The sequence below is a fragment of the Mobula birostris genome, chromosome 1, assembly GCF_030028105.1.
Source record: "Mobula birostris isolate sMobBir1 chromosome 1, sMobBir1.hap1, whole genome shotgun sequence".
NCBI classification, from domain to species: Eukaryota; Metazoa; Chordata; class Chondrichthyes; order Myliobatiformes; family Myliobatidae; genus Mobula; species Mobula birostris.
Genome location: NC_092370.1, coordinates 205,069,195 through 205,090,474, shown reverse-complemented (window position 1 = coordinate 205,090,474; position 21,280 = coordinate 205,069,195). Strand labels below are relative to the sequence as shown.

The 21,280-nt window shown below is 37.9% G+C and overlaps 1 protein-coding gene across 3 annotated transcripts in view; it reads left to right on the top strand.

Annotated features, from left to right (window-relative positions):
- The window catches only part of inf2 (inverted formin 2), an 86,775-nt gene extending 67,436 nt beyond the window's left edge, over positions 1-19,339 (top strand). For 2 of the 3 annotated variants that reach the window (XM_072269609.1, XM_072269617.1), the window contains exons 19-23: positions 3,254-3,356; positions 9,276-9,440; positions 12,950-13,648; positions 16,253-16,349; positions 18,016-19,339. In XM_072269609.1, the coding sequence (XP_072125710.1) occupies positions 3,254-3,356; positions 9,276-9,440; positions 12,950-13,648; positions 16,253-16,308 (1,023 nt within the window). In that variant the 3' untranslated portion in view covers positions 16,309-16,349; positions 18,016-19,339. The remainder of the gene's footprint in view (positions 1-3,253; positions 3,357-9,275; positions 9,441-12,949; positions 13,649-16,252; positions 16,350-18,015) is intronic. The other variant, XM_072269624.1, reaches the window with a different exon arrangement.
- Positions 19,340-21,280: the final 1,941 nt, after the last annotated feature.

Sequence of the window (21,280 nt, the reverse complement as noted above, 5' to 3'; positions counted from 1 at the left end):
AAACGTTTCACGAGGATAAACAGTTTGAAGTAGAATCAGAAAATACTGGAAAAACTTAGCAGGTCAAGCAGTATCTCTGGAAATAAAAATGGCCAATGTTTCAGGACTGTGTCAGGATTCAGACAGATAGATATACAACACAAGTCTGAGGAACACTCCTTCTGGGTATGTGGCTCCATTCCAAACAGTATTGATTTCTTAAAATGTTAAATGGCATGCTATTTCTTGGTAACGATATTTGAACCATTTCTGCCTTCTTTTCCTGCTGAAAACTAACTTGCATTTCTCTCTTACTGAGGTCTTAGCTTAGATTTTTAAGGAGCTAGGTGGGAAAAGTTAAAAATCCTTGTATTTCTCCCAGTGCTCTGTGCCATTGAGAATAAAGATAGGAAAATAAGGAAGATTAATGCTTGAGCAAAATATATGAAAGCAATATTGAAGAAGGGTTCCATTACGGTTTTTCAAGTAATATCAAAATTGCTTTTTTCTTTGTACCAATGATCTGTATGGAGGCATGCCAAACAACGTTTTTCACTATATGACAATAATAAACCTACTATGAAATGTGGCCTAAAAATAGCAAGTACCGGTGCTTAATATACATCAATACTAGCTGTTTTTAAAAAGATTGGAGCAATTTTTGAGGCACCGCAGTAACGTAGCAGAGGGAGGGGGAGCACCACAGTAGCGAAGCAGTTAGTGCAACACTATTATAGATTAGGCCATTAGAAAATGGAGTTCAATCCCAGCATTCTCTGTTCATCCTCCCCACAGAATGCGTGAATTTTCTTCAGGTGCTCCTGTTTCTTCCCATGGTCCCAGTTGGATAGGTTAATTGGTCAATGTAATTTGTCCCCTGATAGGGTTAAATTGGGGTTGCTAGGTGGTGCAGCTGGAAGGGCCAGAATGGCCTATTCCACACTAAATAGAATAAAATAAAATAAAGAAATAAAGCTGATAATTCCATGGGACTCTGATTTTAAAGTTGTGGACAAGAGATGAAAGGCAATGTGAGTTAGAACTTATTTTGTTGGATAGGAACTCCAGGGAAATTAATTTAGAGTGGGGAATCTTCTAAACTGATGGGATTGGTTGTATGGGATCCCCGACCTTGTTTGCAAAAACCAGGTGTTTCATTGTACTTTGAACACGTACAGGGTTTTAAGGTACTTTTTAAAGTTATTTAAATATTTTCAAGTTGTTTCTCAATGGCTCAAATCATCAGTTGAAAACAAGTCAAGACCCTTTGACAATGTGTTCCCAATGGGATATGAAAGTAATAAATGCAAAATTAGCTGCCTATCACAAAAACAGTGTTATAGTTTACTACGTGGTTCAGATTGCCCATTATTAATGAATGTTACTATACTGTGGATTAGTAACAACTATACTTGATCTATCCTGATTCACAAGCCCACTAAACCCACTCTTATTTCAAACAAGTCCCCCAGAAAGAATATTGGTAAAAGGAAACTGGCTTCTACCAAATCAACATAGTCCTGGACATTCAGAAACACTCCCAAACTTGCAAAAACAATTAAAAAATTAAAAGTAAATAAAAGCAAAACTCTGAAATTGCAGGCAATCTACTTACTGCAAAATGATCACACTCCAGCATTAGTATTCACGACAGCAGGAAGCAACTATCTGAAGTTCCTAATTTCTGCAAACTCTTGATTGGAAGTTCCTGGAAGTGCAGACTCCTTTGGAGAAATTCCAGGCCGTACCACTGTACACATGTTTTCAGCAAAGATATCAGCATATCAGTCTAGAATGGAAGCTGGCTGGCTTTGAAATTTCCCTCTTTCCAAACTCATGGTTAATAAATCCATCAGCCTAATTGCCACCAGGGACTGGAACTTGTAACTTCCTGTTGTGCACGATTCAGTTACCCATTAGATACTGAGCATTAAAAGAGCAACAATGTGGCTCTTAACCATCTGAAAGTCACTTTTCTAAGATTAATTTTGCATGTAATTAATTAAACCTTTACATACATTCAATAGCATCTGAGTGAATGTGAAAGAATATTTAATTACATGCAAATATAATCTCACCAGGTTCACCTTCACTTTGGTCAAGATTGCTTTAATTAAAACATTTAATGGTAGGATGCACAATCTGTTGCTTTGGAGCAGCAGTACAGTACAGAGATAAAATTACCATAAATTACAAAATAGAAAAGAAAGGTATGTCACATCCGGAATCTTCCGGTTAGCGGGCGGTTTCCTTCCATGCCGCTCCGACGTATTGGGAAATCGTGTACGAGGCAAGTTACAGCAGTGGTTTTCCATTGCCTTCTGCCGAAATTACAGAATAAATAGTCCAAAAAAGGGCAAATGAGGTAGTGTTTATGGACCATTTAGAAATCTGATGGAAGTGGGGTTGGGGGGTGGGGGCAAGAATGTGTTTTTCTGTCATTGAGTGTGCGTCTTCAGACTTCTGTTCCTACTTCCTGATGGGTAATATGAAGAAGAGGTCATGTCCTGGATGGTGAAAGTCCTTAAAGATGGATGCTGCCTTCTTGAGGCACTGCCTCTTGAAGATGTACTCAATGCTCACAATGGAGGTAGCTGAGTCTGCAGCCCTCTGCAGCCTCTTGTAATCCTGTGCATTGGACCCTCCACACCAAGCTATGATGGAACTAGTCAGAATGCTCTCCACCACACATCTATAGAAACTTGAATGTTTTTGATGACATACCAATATCCTCAAACTTCTAATGAAATAGGGCCACTGGGGTGCTTTCTTTGTGACTGTATCAATGTGTTGGGCTCAGGACAGATCCCCTGATCTTGGAACTTAAAGTTGCTCTCCCTTTCCATTACTGACTCCTCAATGAGGACTGGAACAAATTCTCCCAACTTCCCTTTATTGAAGTCTATAATCAATTCCTTGGTCTTGCTGATGTTGAGTGTGAGGTTGTTGTTGTGACACCACTCAACTAACCAATCTGCCTCATTCTTATATGCCTTCTCATCACCATCTGTATCATGTCAGTGAGATCTGAAAGGAAATTGGCCCTATAAGAGTTTCCCAAGTTGAGGAGGGCACTACTAAAGGAACAATGGAGTACACTGCAACCTCCTGATCAATGCCACCTAGACATCATATAGACGTAGTTTGGCAAACACGCAGAGGCCTAACACCTAAAAACATTCACTCATCCTGAATTGCAGGTGATTGTTTCAGCCAACTGGTCTTATCTGTGCTTCCCCACTGGAAAATAATTCTTCTTTTCCTATTATTAAAGGAAAATAAGCTCAGGAAAGAACAGGTTGCAAAAGCAGAGAAGAGGAAACAAAAGCTTCAGGAAGAGGAAGCCAAAAGGCAAAAGGGAGAAGATGGACAAGTTGGTAAGTAATGAATTGAGTAAATATTTCTGAATTTCTTAATGTCAGGGTCTATGTATTGTATTTTCAAATTACGTTTTATCGTGACATTATGTTCCTGTTAAGGTGAAAGGTAAGCCCAAAATGTTTAAGGGAAATTGGCTGATGAGAAATATTGAGGCACTGGTCAAGAAAAAGGAAAAAGCATACACTGGGTTAAGGAGGTTTGGTGACGATAAGAAGAACAAGAATATTCTTAAGAGGGAAATCAGAAGAACAAAGAAGGGGTATGAGGTGGATCTGGGATGTAAGGTTAAGGAAAGTCCCAAGACATTCAATAGCTATGGTGGCTAGGGAGAGAATAAGTCCCCTCAGAGATCAGCAAGGTTGTCTAAGTCTCAAGCCACAGGTGATGGGTGGAATTTTTAATGAATATTTCTTCTTAGTTCTTTCTTGAACAACCATGATTTTCTCAGTCATAAGGGGAGCAAGAAGAGATGTTTTGGAGGAAATGCATATAAATAGGGAGGAGATATTTACACTTTAAAGACAATAAATCTCCAGTTGCTCATTTTGTTTGTCATTTAAGAAGGGTAGCAAGGACAAGCCAGGGAACTTCAGGCTGGTCAGCCTGACAGAAATAGTGGGGAAGTTACTGCAGGGAATTCTGAGGGACAAGATCTAACAGCATTTGGATGGAAAGAATCTGATTAGGATTCAGTATTGTTTTGTGCATGGGAAATCACGTTTGACAAATCTTTTAGAGTTCTTTGAAGAAGTAGTCAAAAGGATAGATGAGGGTAGGGCAGTGGATCATAAACATGAGAAATTCTGCAGACACAGTACTAGAAATCCAAAACAACACACACAAACTGCCAAGGGAACCCAGCAGGTTCGGCAGCATTTAAGAAAATCAATAAGCTGTTGATGCTTCAGGTCAAGAACCTTCAGAACTGGAAAGGAAGGGGAAGATGATAGAATGAAAAAGTGGGAGGAGGGGTAGGGAAAGTAAAATGCTGGAGAGGAAGGAATCTGCTAGGAGAGGAGAGTGGACCATAGAAGAAAGGGTAGGAGGAGAGGACCCAAGGATGGGGGGGGGGGTGGTGATAGGCAGGTGAGAAGAGTTAAGGGGCTAGAGTGGGAGAGGAAACATTTTCTCCTTCCATCAAAAAAAAATCAATATTCATGCCATCAAGTTGGAGGCTACCCAGACGAAATATAAGGTGTCGTTCCTCCATTCTGAGGGTGGCCTTATCATGGCACAAGAGGAGGCTATGGAATCAGAATTAAAATGTTTGGCCACTGGAAAGTACCTTTTTTGGCAGATGGAGTACAGGTACTCGACAAAGTGGTCTCCCAATTTACCACAGGCTCAACAATGTAGAGGAGGCTGCATCAGGAGCACTTGATGACAGCAGCAGATTCACAGGTGAAGTGTCACCTCTCCTGGAAGGACTGTTTGGGGCCCTGAATGGATGTGAGGGAGGAGGTGAATGGGCAGGTGTAGCACTAAGGCAGTGGATGTTGTTTATTTGGTCTTTAGCAAGGCCTTCATCAATGTCCTGCATGGTAGATTGGTCTGGAAGGTTAGGTTCCATGGAATCCAGGGTGAGCTAGCCAGGTGGATTCAGACTTGGCTCAGAGTTAGGAAACAGGGGGTGGTGGTTGAAGGTGGTTTGTTGGAATGGAGGCCAGTGACTAGTGACTAGGATCAGTACTGGGACACTCATTATTTGTTTTATATATATATATATATATATATATATATATATATATATATATGATTTGTAAGTGAATGCACAAGGCTCTTGATCAGTAAGTTTGCAGATGACATAAATTCAAGAAGATCAGGGGGCAGGAGTGAGTGTAGTTTTTATTACTAAGGAGAACATGCTTGGGAAGCTGAAAGATCTTAGCTACCTCACCCTGGGGTGTAGTCCATTTGGTAAGTCATCTGGACCAAATGGACTACTCCCCAGGGTAGTGGTAGCTGAAGAGATTGTGAAAGTATTAAAAATGATCTTACAAGAGTCACTAGATTCCCGAATGGGTTTCAGGAGGCTGAAAACTACAAATGGCCCTCCACTTTTTGAGAAGGGAAGGAGGTAGAAGGAAAGTATAGGCAAGTTAGCTTGACCTCAGTGGTTGGGAAGATGTTGGAGTCTGGTATTTCAGGCACATGATAAAGTAGGTCGATCGCTGCATGGTTTTCTTAGGGGGAAATCTTGCCTGACTGTTGGGATTCTCTGAGGAAATAATAGATGGGATAGACAAAGCAGGGTCAGCAGATGTTGTTTACTTGAATTTTCAGAGGACCATTGCCAAGGTGCCACACATGAGACTGTTTAACAAGGTATGAGCCCATTGTATTACAGAAAAGAAACTAGCATATATAGAAGATTGACAGACTGGCAGGAAGCAAGGAATGGGAATAAAAGGGGCTTTTTCTGATTGGCTGCCAGTGACTAGAGGTGTTCCACAGTGTTGGTGTTGGAGCCACTTCTTTTCATGTTGTATGTCAATGATTTAGATGATGTAATTGGCTTTGTGGCCAAGTTTGCTGACAATACAGAAATAGGTGGAGGGACAGGTAGTGTGGAGAAAGCAGGAAGTCAGCAGAAGGACTTAGATTGGGAGAATGGGCAAAGTGGCAGACGGAACATAGTGTAGGGAAGTACATGATCATGCAATATGGTAGAAAGAATAAAGGTACAAAAAAGGCTGGATATCAACAGGCTTCTAGTCAAGATGGTGCCTGCGTACAACACTCCTACAGTTGACATCTTCTGGGTAGACCACAAAACTATATATTTCACTTCTTTTATGTATTTTATGATTGTTTTTCCTCTTGAATGTGATTCTGGAGCTGTTGGAGTCTGTGATTTGTGGTTTGGAAATCAGTTGAGTATTTCAGTGCTCTGCAGTCTCCAAGAGGATGCCAGGAGACAGAAGCAGAGTGCATGAACTTCATGATGAGAAGGCTATGGGACAGGGCATGGGCCAATGTTCAACTCCATCTTGCCAATTGTGGCTTCCATTGTTTGCTGATTAAAACGAGGGAGATAGAAATATCAAAGCAAATGCGGAAGGTGAGGGCCGGCTGCCTGCCTTTTGATCACTGGTGGGATTGATCTGCTGCCGGAGATGGGAGTGGTTCCTACTGTACCCGGAGAATGTTCCCCAGATTTTCTGCGTTTTGGATATGGACTTGGACTATGGACTATTTTTTTTCAGTCTTATAGTTTTTTATATTCTGTGTTTTTTTTTTTGTCCGATCTTTCTCGTTTTCTTTTGTGTGAGGAGGAGGAGGGGGATTCGGGGTCAATGTGCCTGTTCAGTTTTTGTTTGTTTTTTTTGTGCATGGAGGGCGATTTGGGGTTTGATGATTGTGCTGCCACACTTTCTTGGTTTTGTGGCTATCTGACGAAGAAGAAGAAATTCAGAGTTATATACTTTTATAATAAATGAACATTTGAATTTAAAAAAAATCTGAAGTGGAAAGGGATTTGGGAGTCCTCTTGCAGGATACACTACAGATTAACTTGCAAGCTGAGTTAGTGGTAAGGAAGGCAAATGCAATGCAAGCATTCATTTCAAGAGTACTACAATAAAAAGCAAGGATATAATGCTGAGAATCCATAACGCGTTGGTCAGACCACACTTGGGAGTATTGTGAGCATATCTAAGAATGGATGTGCTGACACTGAAGAGGATCCAGAGGAGGTTCACAAGAATAATTCAGGGAATGAAAGGGTTAATGTGTCAGAGGCATTTATTGAATCTAGGCTTACACTCAGGATTTTTGCTATAGTGGGGGAGTCTAGGGCCAGAGGGCATAGCCTCAGAATGGAGGAATGTCCATTTAGAACAGAAATGAGAAATAATTTCTTTAACTCGAGGTTACTGAATTCATTGCCACAGATGGCTATGGAGGCCAAGTCGTTGGGTATATTTAAAGCAGAGCTTGATGGGTTCTTGATTAGTAAGAGTTTCAAAGTTACAGGGAGAAGGCAGGGGAAAGGGGTCAAGAAGGATAATAAATCAACCATGATGGAATGGTAGAGCAGACTCAATGAGCCAAATGATCTAATTCTGCTCCTATGTCTCATAGTCTTATGGAAATAAGGAGGTGTTGTTGATAGCGAAGAAAATTACCATAGATTATTACAGGAGGATCTTGATTACCTAGGTAAATGAGCTGAGAAATGGCAAATGAATTTCAAGAAAGGTGTGTGGTGATGCACTTTGTAAAGTCAAACCAGCATGGGGCTTAGGCTATGACTGGTGGGGCACTAAGGAGGATAATCGAACGGGAGGACTGAGGAGGACAAATGCACAGTTCATTGAAACCAATGTCACAGGTAGACAGGGTAGTGAAACAAGCTATTTAGCATGCCAGCCTTCATTAGTCAGGGCACTGGGCATATCAGTTGGGACACTATGTTGCAGTTGTACAAGTTGTTGTTGAGTCATCACTTGGAGTACTGTGTATGTTTTGGTTACCCTATTATTGGAAAGACATAGATTAACTGGAAAGAGTACAGAAAAGGATTATGAACATGTTACCAGGACTAGAAGACCTGTGTCATAGGGAGAGGTTGGCCAGGTTAAATCATTCCTTGGAATGCAGGAATATGATGAGCAACCATTCAGAAATCTTTAAAATTGTGAAGAGGCATAGAAGGGTGTTTATCCAGAAGATTAAGATGCATGAGATCCATGGTGAATTGGCCATTTGGATTTAGAACTGGCTTGCCCATAGAAGACGGGGCAGTGGTCAAAGGGACTTATTCTACCTAGATGTCTGGGATTAGTGATGTTCTGCAGGGATCTATACTGGGACTTCTGCTGTTTTTTGATAAACAGATATATGACCTGGATGAAAATGTAGCTAAATGGGTTAATAAGTTTGCAGCCCTGCTGTAATATAACCCTGCCTCTTATCAAGTTTTGCCAGACTTTCATTGTTTCTATGTTGCATTAAGATCCCCTCCTTTACTCCCTGTATACCCATGACTGTATCGCCACCCACAGTTCCAATCTGCTAATTAAATTTGCTGACAACAGTACATTGGTTGGCCCTATCTCAAACAATAACAAAATAGCCTATAGGGAAGAAGTCATCTCTCTGACACAGTGGTGTCAAGAAAACAACCTCTCCCTCAATGTCGCAAAAACAGAGGAGCTGGTTGTGGATTACAGGAGGAATGGAGATGAGCTAACCCCTATTGACATCAATGGATCGGGGGTTGAGAGGGTAAACAGCTTCAAGTTCCTCAGCATCCACATCACATCCTCACGTGGTCTGTACACACCAGCTGTGTGGTGGAAAAGGCACAGCAGCGCCTCTCACCTCAGACGGTTGAGGAAGTTAGGTATGGGCCCCCAAATCCTAAGAACTTTCTAAAGGGGCACAATTGAGAGCATCCTGACTGGCTGCATCACTGCCTGGTATGGGAACTGTACTTCCCTTAATCACAGGACTCTGCAGAGAGTGGTGCGGACAGCCCAGCGCATCTGTAGTTGTGAGCTTCCCATGATTCAGGACATTTACAGGGACAGGTGTGTAAAAAGGGCCTGTAGGATTACTGGGGACCCAAGCCATCCCAACCACAATCTATTCCAGCTGCTACCATTCGAGAAGCAGTTTCACAGCTTAAAAGCCAGGACCAACAGGCTCCGGGACAACTTCTTCCACCAGGCCATCAGACTGATGAATTCACGCTGATCCGAGTGTACTCTATATTACATTAACTGTTCTATTTATTATAAATTACTATGATTGCACATTGCACATTTAGACGGAGATGTAACGTAAAGATTTTTACTCATGTATGTGAGGAATGTAAGAAATAAAGTCAATTCAATTCAATTCAATATTTTGACATGGTTTATGCCCTAATTCTTCTTTAAATCTCACAAACTCTACTCCATGTTTTTCAGTTCAAAAGTTACCAATAAAGCAAGAGGAAGAATGCATTATAGACGCTCTTCTGTCAGATATAAGAAAAGGTTTTAAGCTGAAGAAGACGGCTAGGAGCAATTGTGAAAACTTGTCTGCTCCGAAACATTCCACTACTGAAACAAGTAGCAGGAAAATACTGCTGGGTAAGAATAAATGGTTCCATGGATGTTACTTCAAACTGTAATCCTCCTTGCTTTAATTCGTATTGGCAGAATTCCCATTGAGAAACTATGTGGCCTGATTTATATTTTTCTTTAGGTAGCAGTTATCTAATTCATATTGCATTATACCTGCTATTTTCAAGTCTTTCAGTAGGTGAAGACCATACAGCAATGCATCATCACAAAAGATTTTTTTTAGAAGTTAGATCAACACTGGTTAATATGCAACAGTACATATGCTCTAAAATTGCTTACTGCAATAGGTGGGTGTGTGTATATACAGTATGCAAAATATAAACAGACTTTGTGGAAAATATGCCTTGCATATATTTACAGATCTGACACTTCCAAAAAAATCTTACCTTTAAATCTTGGATATATTTGTTTTATAGCAATTGAATTAAGCAAATTTTCAGTCATTTAAAATCTGCATCCAATTTCATGTATTTGTTGTTTTTTGATCCTGAAAAAATCAAAATATTTTCTACCATTTTGATGTGAAAAACAAAGTAACATCAACTCAGCCACAGGCTTCATATCAGAATTGATCTTATTTATTACTTTGGCAGATTTAGTTTTGTTATATTTTCTTTGCTTAATAGTTTAGTTTATGATTTTCTTTTGCTATTGGAAACAGAATGCACCAAAATTGAACAATAGATAGAGTGGATGTTCAGAAGAAGATAATAAACATCTCTGAATACCACAGTTCTATACAAATGAGGTAAAATTATAGGGAAATAGTAAAAGGGTCAAATTAAATGCTTTTTATCTGAATACACATAACATTTGTCATAAAATAGATGGCACAAAGTGAGAAAGACAGGTATGTGGTCTGATAGCAATCACAGAGCCATTGTTGAATGGTGACTAGGATGGGATCCAGATATTTTGAGTGCTTAATCTTTTGGAAGGATAGGCAGACGCAAAAATGGAGTCTAAAATAATGACTTTAATAGAAAAGAATGATCTTGTTTGATCAAAGGTATATTGAGTTGAGGTAGGAATAAGAAATGTCAAGGCTATGTGACTCATGGAAGCAGTTGAAATGACTCCTAATGTGTTATAATGTAGAAATTTAAAAAACAATAGGTGTTTGTATGAAAGATGCTGAAATATCACAGGGAACTTTCATCTTTGATTCGTTTGCACCAACAATTGGCAATAGAATGAATTTGGGATTGCTTCTTAGAATAATTTGTAGACAACCAAATGGGGAACAAGCTGTATTTGATTTGATTATATGTAATGAGATAGGATTATTTAATAATTTTTCATTACGAAGCAAATTCTTCAGGGGAAGACAATATTTTTATATTTAGTTTTAGAGTGAGAAATTTCATTCTAAAGCTGATACCCTGACTAAAAGTGATTACAAATAATAAAGGCAGGCTTTGCTAAAGTGGGCTGGGAAAGAAAGTAGGATAGTAGCAATCATTTAAGGAAACATTTCATCATTCTTAACACAGGCATAATGAAATCCCTGCTATGCGAGAGATGAGAGGAACATATAAAACCAGTGAATAATGATGTATAATTAACTGAACAAACCTTAGATATTTTTGAAGAAAATAGGAAGAGGGTAGACATTGGTAACACAACTTATCTTGATTTTCAAAAGGCTTTAATAAGGCACTCGTTAATAAATTAACAGTCATACAGGAGTGAAACAGGTCCTTTGGACTAATTAGTCCATGCTGACAAAGATGCCTATCCAAGCTAGTCATATTTGCCAGTATTTTGCCCTTAACCCTCTAAACCTTTCAAAGCCATTATCTGTCCAACTGTCTTTTAAAAGTTATTTATTGTAACCACCTCAGTCACTCCACATATATACACCCTTGTATGTAAAAACAAAAAATGCCCTTCAACTTCCTATTGAACCTTCTCCCTCAGTATAATCCCATGTCCTCTAGTTCTTGGACCCCCAACCCTTGGGGAAAAAAGATGGAGTGCATTCACCCTCTCATGACTTTATATCCACTAGAGGATCATCTCTGTCTCCTATTATCCAAGGAATGAAGTACCTCTCCCTACAATTCATTCCTTCATGTCCTTGCAACATGTTTGTAAATCTTTTCTGCACTTTTTCCAGTTTACAAATGAGGTTTTGAATGGAGTCAGAATGGGTTTCTAACTGACTTCATGACCGAAAGCAGGGAGTGGGTGGGTATTTGCAGTAAGAAAAAGTAGCTGGCGATATTTTACAAGAATCACTGTTGCAGCTTTATTTTCATTCGGAATTCATACTAATGCTTTGGACTTTTGGAATTAAACCAATTTTCTGAATTTGGGAGTAATGATGTCACCCCATGCATTCTTATCGTCCCCATTCTCTCACTTGGCTCCTGCAACCTATTCCCTTTCGTGTGCCTTTTACTTCCCCCCCCCCCCCCAAATTCTCCTACCATCCAGCCCTATGAGTGGTATTTTGCATCAGCCATCTTTCAGGTGAGGGAGGAGAATGGGTTGCCTGTGAGAACCGCATACTGTCTTAGGGAGCTTGCTCTGTGCAGCGGATACCGGAGCTCAGCACTGAAGCAGGGTCATTGGATCTACAGGTCAGCAGTGCCTTTTAGCTGATTTTGAGCATCTGACCAGTTAAAATTTATCTTCAGCAACCTTCTCCTTCTATCATTTGGATGATGCCGATTTCCTTCCTAATTAAAGAAAAATCGTTAATCTTTCTGAAATGTTTCCTGTATACTTAGCCTCTGAAGCACGGTCTTTCTGAGAAACTCTAGTATACTTCTATATATTATATAAAAGCAAGGATGTAATGTTGAAGCTTTATAGCGCACTGATGAGGCCTCACTTGGAGTATTGTGAGCAGTTGGGCCCCTTATCAAAGAAAGTATGTGCTGACATTGGAGAGGGTTCAAAAGAGGTTCAAAAAAACGATTCAGGATTTAAAGTCTTGTCATATGAAGAGTGTTTGATGGCTCTGGGCCTGTATTCACTGGAATTGAGAAGAATGAGGCGTGACCTCATTGAAAACCATCAAATGTTGAAAGGCCTCGATAGAGAGGATGTTTCCTATGGTAAGAGAATATATGACCAGAGGGCACAGCCTCAGAATAGAGGGGGCATCTTTTTAGAACAGAGATGTGGAGGAATTTCTTTAGCCAAGGAGTGGTGAATCTGTGGAATTTGTTGCCACAGTTGGCTGTGGAGGCCAAGTCATTAGGTATATTTAAGGCATAGGTTAATAGATTCTTGATAAGTCAGGGCATGAAGGAAGGAGATTGTTTGCCCTCTAATCCCCAGATAATCCATGATGAAATGGTAGAGCAGACTCAGCTGGCCAAATGGCTCCTACATCTTAAGATTTTATGGTCTTAGAATGTATTGTGATGGTAATTGCTTTTATTTTAAGTAGGTGAAATATGAGGAAAATATTTTCAGATTTGATTATTTAAACCAACTGTATTGATTATGGGGCAAGTTTTCACTTTCATAAATGTACAGATTTTTATTTGTGTGTTTTACAGACCAAAATGACACTTCAACAGAAGACAAGGAAAACAAAAGGGCTTCTCAATACACAACTACATCAGCAATCATGGATGAAAGTTCTAATTCCACGGTGAAGTTAGTCACCCAGCAACCACCTGCTGAACAGAGACCTGCTGAAGACAAAGCACCGATAAGTGATGTGCTCAAGACATCTGTAAGCTCCCCATCTAGCTCTGAAGTAAACACACCTGAAACTGAATCAGAACGTGAGAAAGTGAATGACAAGAATCTTGAAACATGCTCAACTGATGGAAATAAAGTAATTGTTTGCCAAGACAACCCCAGATCTAGCAAAGAAATGTTAATTGCAAATGAGCATGAACAGTTGACACAATGTAATGCTGTAGCCTCTGTGGACATTGTGGCCAGGGAAAATGAAATACTCTTTCATAGCAGTAACATGAATGGGAAATTACCTCAAGCTGATAACAAAATAAATTCCCAAAATAAAGTTGACTCTAGATGTGAAATGCCTGACTCAAAGACAAACACGGTCACTGAAATAACGATATCAGAAACAGAAGAACAAACTATTCCTGACACAAGTGCCACTTGTCCTAGCCCAAGGAATAGTCACTCTGGTGATGAGTCACCTACAAAAAGTATTTCACCCAGATCTTCCCTAACACTACTTGGTCGGAAATCAAAAGACAGGAAAAGTAAGAAAAGCAAAGGTAATTGTCTTCAGTTTCTCCAAAGCACACCAGGAAACAGATCAGAAAATATTTGACTTTAAAATGCAAGACACCTGATATAAATGAGCTTCAATTGAAATAATTCTCTTCTTTGTCAATTTGTGTAATACTGTATTTAACGCAAAAGAACTTTGTCATCCACCCAATTTGAACAATGCTCTGTTCTACAGCAAAGTGTATGTTAAATTGTTATTCAGGAAGAGTCTTACTGCATCACTATGATTTTCTGGTTATTGCTGAATGATTATGACAGTTGTACTATCAAATCTTGTTCTGTGCTTCTTTAATTGTATTGTCGATTAATACACACACGTACAACTCAATCAGCCTTCCCATTAACTAACACAGTGCTGATTCAAGACTTTACCCCATTTTAGAGTAAAAGGATGAAATAAATTCAGATGAATACAATTGATGGAATAAGTTGATGAGTTTTAAAGAAAAAAATATATATTCAATTAGATTATACAACCACTTTTGAAAGTGTAGAAAACGGGATAAATTTTAATTTATTTTACACGTTACACTGTCAGCTTACAAAGCCTATTAGTTATTTCTGAGGTATACTCATTGCTAATTTATAGAAAATTGGGAGGCGGGGGTAATTAATACATAACAAGATCCCAAAGAAGGTAACTGAGTAATCAGTCTGTTTCTTTTTGACAAAACACTGGTCAAAACAATGACTCATAGCAGAAGCTCTATAATGTCCATGATATTAATTTTATCCAATGAAATATTAATAAAGGATCTGTGTAATATTTCTCCAGAAAGGCAACATTGGGCAGAAATGAAGATGAATTTGAGCTTGATCAAATTCAACTTCATTTCTACCCAACATTTAAGTGCACTACCAAGAGAGAATAAATGGCTATGTTGCATTTTCAAATGAATTAAACCTATACTACATTAAAAAAAGTTAAATGTACGTAATTGGAAGATTAGCTGAAACCAAGGCATCTTTCAGATTATACTTTGAGTTTTGTGCTTTGGAAATCAGACCAAACACAAAGGAAGCATTCAAGTCATGGTATCAATGCAGTGATTAGTCCAGTTGTTAATCTCAAGCATCAGGCTTGAGAATTATAAAGAAGTATTAGGGCTTTGACAGCAGATGATGAAATGAAACTTTGAATTGATATAGTATAAAGTATTAACTAACACAAATGAGCAAAGAGAACACAAAATACTATTATAGTGGTTGAAACTGAAATAAAACTGCTTAACATCCAGAATGATCAGAAATCATTTGTTCATGAAATGAATGATCATATTCAGAACAGAAACAATAAATGCAAAAAAAAAGGTTAAAAGAGCAGGCAGCATCTGGGGAAAAAAATCTGAATCAATGATTCCTATCAATAATCTTTACTGTATTTAGAATATCCAGATGCTCTTTTCTTCAGACCAGTGTTGACAAAAGTAATCAGTTTTGTTTCTGATCCTATTGTATATCCAGGCTGAAAGAATCTGAAAAACATTTTTTTTCATTGTTATGTGAATTTACATTCTTATAAAGGGAAAGTTCTATTATACACAGGGCTCTAGGGATTTGATACCTATTATTTAATATATTTTTCAATAACATTATAATACTTTTGAAATAAATAACTGAAAATATGTTAGCACTTTAAAACATAACATTTTAGCACTACAGCAGTTTAATTGCTTCACTAAACCATGAGCTATAATGCTATCGATTTTCCCTTTCGTAAGGTGAGAAGTAATTAAAAATATTGCTTTTAATTCTGTATCACTGCAACTGGAGTGCCTTTGAGGTTCCGAAATGGATGCTGATTTTCTAGGTGTGTTTCATTCTCTTTCCTTGGAGGAAGCCTCATTTAAATCACAGCCTGGAATACTGTGACCAGACTTAGTCACTTCACCTTCAGAAGGATTCTTTAAATTGGGAGGGAACATTGCAAAGCAATGTAAGAACTGTGCACGCTGGAAGTAACTCTTGGTGAGACGATGTCTGGGAAGAGAGTTCAAAATGTTTCAGATCTATGACCCTTATTCAGAAGACACCGCACCACCTTTCAAAAGCAGTATATTATTAGCAGAAAAGTTTTTGGTTTATAAAAGTTAAGTTACAAGGAGAGATTTCAGTAACAAGGAATGTAGTAAACCTGGAATTTAGAATGTTAAGGGATGATTGAAGGGAACTGATTAGGATGGAGGGAGGGAAATTATTTTCACTTTACCAGCATTAGGTCCTGGGGTGAAATTGGGAAGTATTTCTATATGTAGAGCATAGTAAAGTTTTTGAACTCTTTCATTAATAGCAGATAATACTAGGTACAGGGTAACTGGTTAATTTTAAATCTGAGTTAAATTTTTAGTAACCATTGGAAATGAGTTACAATTTAGATGTGATCTCAACGAATGGTATAACAGGCTCCTGGAGCTAAATGTTCTCTCACTTTGGAGAATCCTTTTCTGAGATGGTCTAAACTATATTGATGCAGGCTAGACTTAAATTAGCCATTAGTGAACAGTTAATCACAATTTGATTAAAAAGTTGATGCTTTTACTCTGAACTGATTTTTTGCAAATATTTTCCTACTTTTTGTTTTAAAACAGAAGTCTGCTCTGAAGATAGAAGAAATAAATCCAAAAAACCTTGTTCATTGCACTAATGTATGTCTGAGTCTCACGTACACAACATTCCTAAACCACGGTATGTTTACTTGTTTTCTGCCAGAAATCTTTATTGAATGAAAAAGAATTCATTTTGTTGCACGTAAACATGATTATCCAGTCAGTAGCACCATTGCCAAGCTTCCAATTTGCTTAAAGAGACTAGCCATGATCATTAATCCCAGTCGGTGTATAAGGTAAGATTGAGTTTAGGAAGAACTATAACATGGGTGACTTTGCATCTGCTATCCAGTCGCTCCAGCATTGTTTAATGCTGTTGCTATTTATTACAGTCAACTATAATGCATTTTCTGGAATGGCAAAAATTATCCCATTTGTTTTGTATCTTTGTCCAAGTTCATTTGCAGCACCCTATCTCCTAACATCCCCACAAGTGTTTACTGTATGTGAGTAATTCATTTTATGGAAGTTCTTCACATTAGGACTCTTTCTATGGGCATTCATGGTATTTTTACTTTTGAAGCTGTACAACAAGAGAATTATAATATGTCTGTTCATCTGATCTACGGTCACCAAAGTAATTCTTAGAACACTAGTCATTCACTCCCATGTTGGTTCAAAATAAGAACATGGTATGTCACAGATCTACAAAGCAGGAAGCCCAATTACTGGTTACTAAACAAGATTGGAAATTATGACTGATTTCTACTTCCACTTCCAGTCAATTGACTTATCCCCAGCAACACACACAATAGACAACACGTGCAATTGACTTATCCCCAGCAACACACACAAAATGCTGGAGGAACTCAGCGGGCCAGGCAGCATCTATGGAAAAGAGTAAACAGTCAATGTTTCGAGCCGACCGCTCATCAGGACTGGAAAAGTATTATTCTTGACAAACACTAATCATCCCATAACAGTCACTGATGGGCCAGTGTCCTCACCTGGTCTGACAGAATTTGCTAATTAAAAGTCTTTGACCTTAAACATTAACTCTTCTTCTCTTTCTCCAGATGCTGCCTGAGCTGCTCAATGTTCCAAACACATTCAGTTTATTTTTCAGATTCCAGCATCTTCTTTCTTTACATTTAATGCTATTGTAACATGTCCCTGTGTATGTCAAACTTAATTAAGATTACTCTTATAGTCATGAGCTTCCACAAATGAACTTTTACCACCTTTAAACTCTACCAGTTGAGTTGCTGAAGTAATTTTTAATCACCTTATTCCTTATGTGAATCTCAGCCTGTTGGTTTTTTAAACTGCATGTTAGAAACTTATCACTGCTTAGAGTCAAATTTTCAAACTGCATTCTTGATACATGAGTTATTTACGGGTATGACAAAGTTAGAAAATGGTCTTGAAAGATTTAAAATCAGAGCCAGAGTGATCAGGAACATTCCTTTTCAACATCTGCCCAAAGTGGCAAATAAAGAACAGGCAAGATTGCTATAAATTCTGCAGTGATTTCTCTTATAAGAATGTAGCAGATGGAAAGGAGGGTGATCTTAGCAGGAATGTCTTCCACAATTAACCCCTACTATTTGTTGTTAATGTTCACACATCAACTGGGCACTAATGGAAGTAGATACCAATGAAAGAAACTAAGTATTAAGAAGAGTGTACGTAGGAGAAAAAGGGAAGAAATTAGTCCTTTCATTCTAGCATAAAAATTCCAAAAGTCACTCTGTGTGTTTTTTATTATCTGAATAATAAAACTTAGTGTCTGACATCTGTTTCAGAAGAATGAAAGAAGACATAACAAGAAGATGATGGAGGCAATCTGATCAAGAGTTATCACCAACTCAGAAATGCTTTTGCTCAAACAAAAAGAATGACATTGTGTACCTGGACTATTCTAAGTCTTCTAAGAGTCTTGCAAATGTGCAAAATAGTTGAATGTACACTATAAAGAAACAATTGTTAGCTTTGTAAGGTTGATTGTCATCAAAACAACTTTTGAAAAAGTGGAAACATTTGAAATATCTGAGTAGAAAATAAAATAAGACTAAGCTATGTTAGCTGATTTTATGTTCATTGGGAAACTTCTGCTAGCATCAAGAAATCGAGTATTAAATATTCAAATGATAACATGTTATTGCTAGTACTTGAAACATTTTGACAATCATCTTTTTCGGTTCTGGAATACTGCTCTAACCTGACACTGGAGCTAAGTGAGTGAGTCTCACTGAAACAACAGGAATTCTGCAGATGCTGGAAATTCAAACAACACACATAAAAGTTGCTGGTGAATGCAGCAGGCCAGGCAGCATCTCTAGGAAGAGGTGCAGTCGACATTTCAGGCGGAGACCCTTCGTCAGGACTAACTGAAGGAAGAGAGATGCTGCCTGGCCTGCTGCATTCACTAGCAACTTTTATGTGAGTCTCACTGAAAGCTAGTTTCTACAGTTTCATGGTGTTGGCCTTGAAGAATAGCTTGAATTCTGGAAAATTTAGGGATGGTTTTAAGTCAAATGCTGATCTGTAACGGCATATTTTTCATGCCATGAAAATGGTTGGTGTAACTAAATATTAGCTCTATGTTATCTTGAACATAACATTTGGTGTAAGAATACTTTCAGCCATAAGTCATAATAATACTTAAATTAGGATCCTGAAAGTTGCTTCTTATTTAATATGGTGTGTATTTGCATAAATTAAATCAAAATGCCCAGCATCCAGCTTTATGCAACAAATTTTAACAATCTGTATCTTTTGAATGAAAAATGTGTAATCTAGTATCAGCTTTATTATTTCGTAATACTCATTCTGAATTTTATTTTCACAAAGAATTGGATTTTTGTATCATTTGAGCATTGTTACAATGAATTGGATTTTTTAAAAATCTTCTGAACAATAACTTGTTTTTCTACAGGAATAACCTTTATATTGTTCTTTATTTTAATAATATATTTTTGTCAGTCTTTCCTTTATGCCTTCAATACAGTAGTGCTTCGTTTCAAAGCGATAAAGGGTACCCTGACTTTATGCCACCTCTACTGTCGCAGCTGGCTGCTTACTGGAATATTTCAGGAGAAATAAAAAAATAAACAATTAATAAAAACATTTTTGTGAAATGTTTATTAAGTATTTTATAGCTTTTCACACTAGCCCATTTCTATATAATGTACCAGTAAAACTGAGAGAATGATTCAAGGACGTGCTCAAATTTCTCCTTGAAACAAAAAAAAGTGACATTCCCTGCTGAGAACCTCTGGCCATGACTTCTCACAGGAAAATTCAAAATGGTATTGGTAATGAGATCTTGTAAAGGAAGCATGCAGAAGCCCTGTGTAAACATCAGAAGGAGTGTACCTCCTCACAAATTACTCAACCACCCACCTAATCTATCACCTCCTGTGAATCTGTGAAACAATCTGGGATTCAAAACCTACAGAACTAGAGCAAGTCATGCTTAAATTTCTTTTATAACATTTTCACTGATAATATCTAACACACATCATAGAACATTACAAATACTAATATGACAAATCACTTAGCAGTTTTACTGCAAAGCTCAACTCGTTAGAAATGAGTATCAATGCCATGGGTACAATTTTCCATCTATTAAAGTGAAAAGCACTCATTCTTAAACTATGTGTGTGGGCCTTTTCAGATACTACAACCAGAGGTCATGGGTTAAGGGTGAATGGTGAAAAGTTGAAGGAGAACACAAAGGGAAACTTCTTCACTCAGAGGGTCGTGAGAGTCTGGAATGAGCTGCCAGTTCAAGTGGTGCATGCAAGCTCGATTTCAATATTTAAGAGAAGTTTAAATAGGACATCGATGTTAGGGGCATGGAGGGCTATGGTCCTGGTGCAGGTTGATGGGAGTAGGCTGTTTAAATTGTTCAGCACCAACTAAATGGGCCAAAAGGCCTGTTTCTGTGCTGTACTTTTCTCTGGCTCTATAGCTACAAAATCATTGCACAGATCACTGCAATCTAAATGCTTGAAACAGATTATCATTACATGAAGACTTTGGTATGTAGCACTAAATTTTAAATTATAATCCTCCTACATAGGTGGCTAATAATGAAATACCATTTTCAAATATCAGTTAACTCCAGAGCACCTGATTGAACATTACTTACATTTTTTATATAAGATTGTCTGTTTTGTCCTCTATGATACTCGCTTCCTTCCTTCCTTTGGTACTCCATCAAGCTCCCATCTCCAATTAAAATTATGATAGAAGAACTTCCTGAAATTTAAGACTTGGTTTTTCAGGAAATAAAATTTCATTCTGATTTGTAAATTGTTTTTAATAGTAGGCCTCTCTTTTGCTATTGCAAATCCATCTCTGTTTGTTTAGATAGCTCCAGTTCTTTGCTCAATAATAACAGACTCAGGATAAAGACAGAGAGAGACCTGGGCAGAAACAAGAGCCACTGAGAAGTAAAATCAATTAAAGTTTATTGGAAATGAGTGAGACAGGCATAAGTCCAAAGTCCTCATATTGTGAATCATGTAGAGGCGTATATAAAGCTAAGATAGTTTCTGAGTTGGAAGAATTTGTATTAATCCTACTCCAGAGACTTGAGCATAAATTGCATTAAATGTGCTGTCAAGCAGCCAACAGGTTCATAAAGGTAACTAGCTCTGCTATATATGTGCACTGCAGCTCAGAAGTACAGAACACACTGGGAATCCAATGTGAGTTTATCTGACCACTTGTATCACTGCTAGACTAATCACTGAGCCTAGAGGAGTTCTGAAACTTTCTGAACCAGGGTCTTGCAATTTTACACCAACCTCAGGATGCAGAGCTAGTGTGGCCCCATTCATTTACTAACTTTAATATAAAGTTTATTTTAGTAATTTGTTTTCTTCTTTGTTTCTCTATATATTCATATAATATAAACTCATTATAGTTTAATGTGCTTTGAAATATATATGTTACTTTTAAAATGTTAAATAACTTTTTTTAATTAGTTAAAGTAATTTCAACTGGTATACAGGTGTACCTAATAAGGTGTACCTAGTAAAGTGACCACTGAATGTAAAT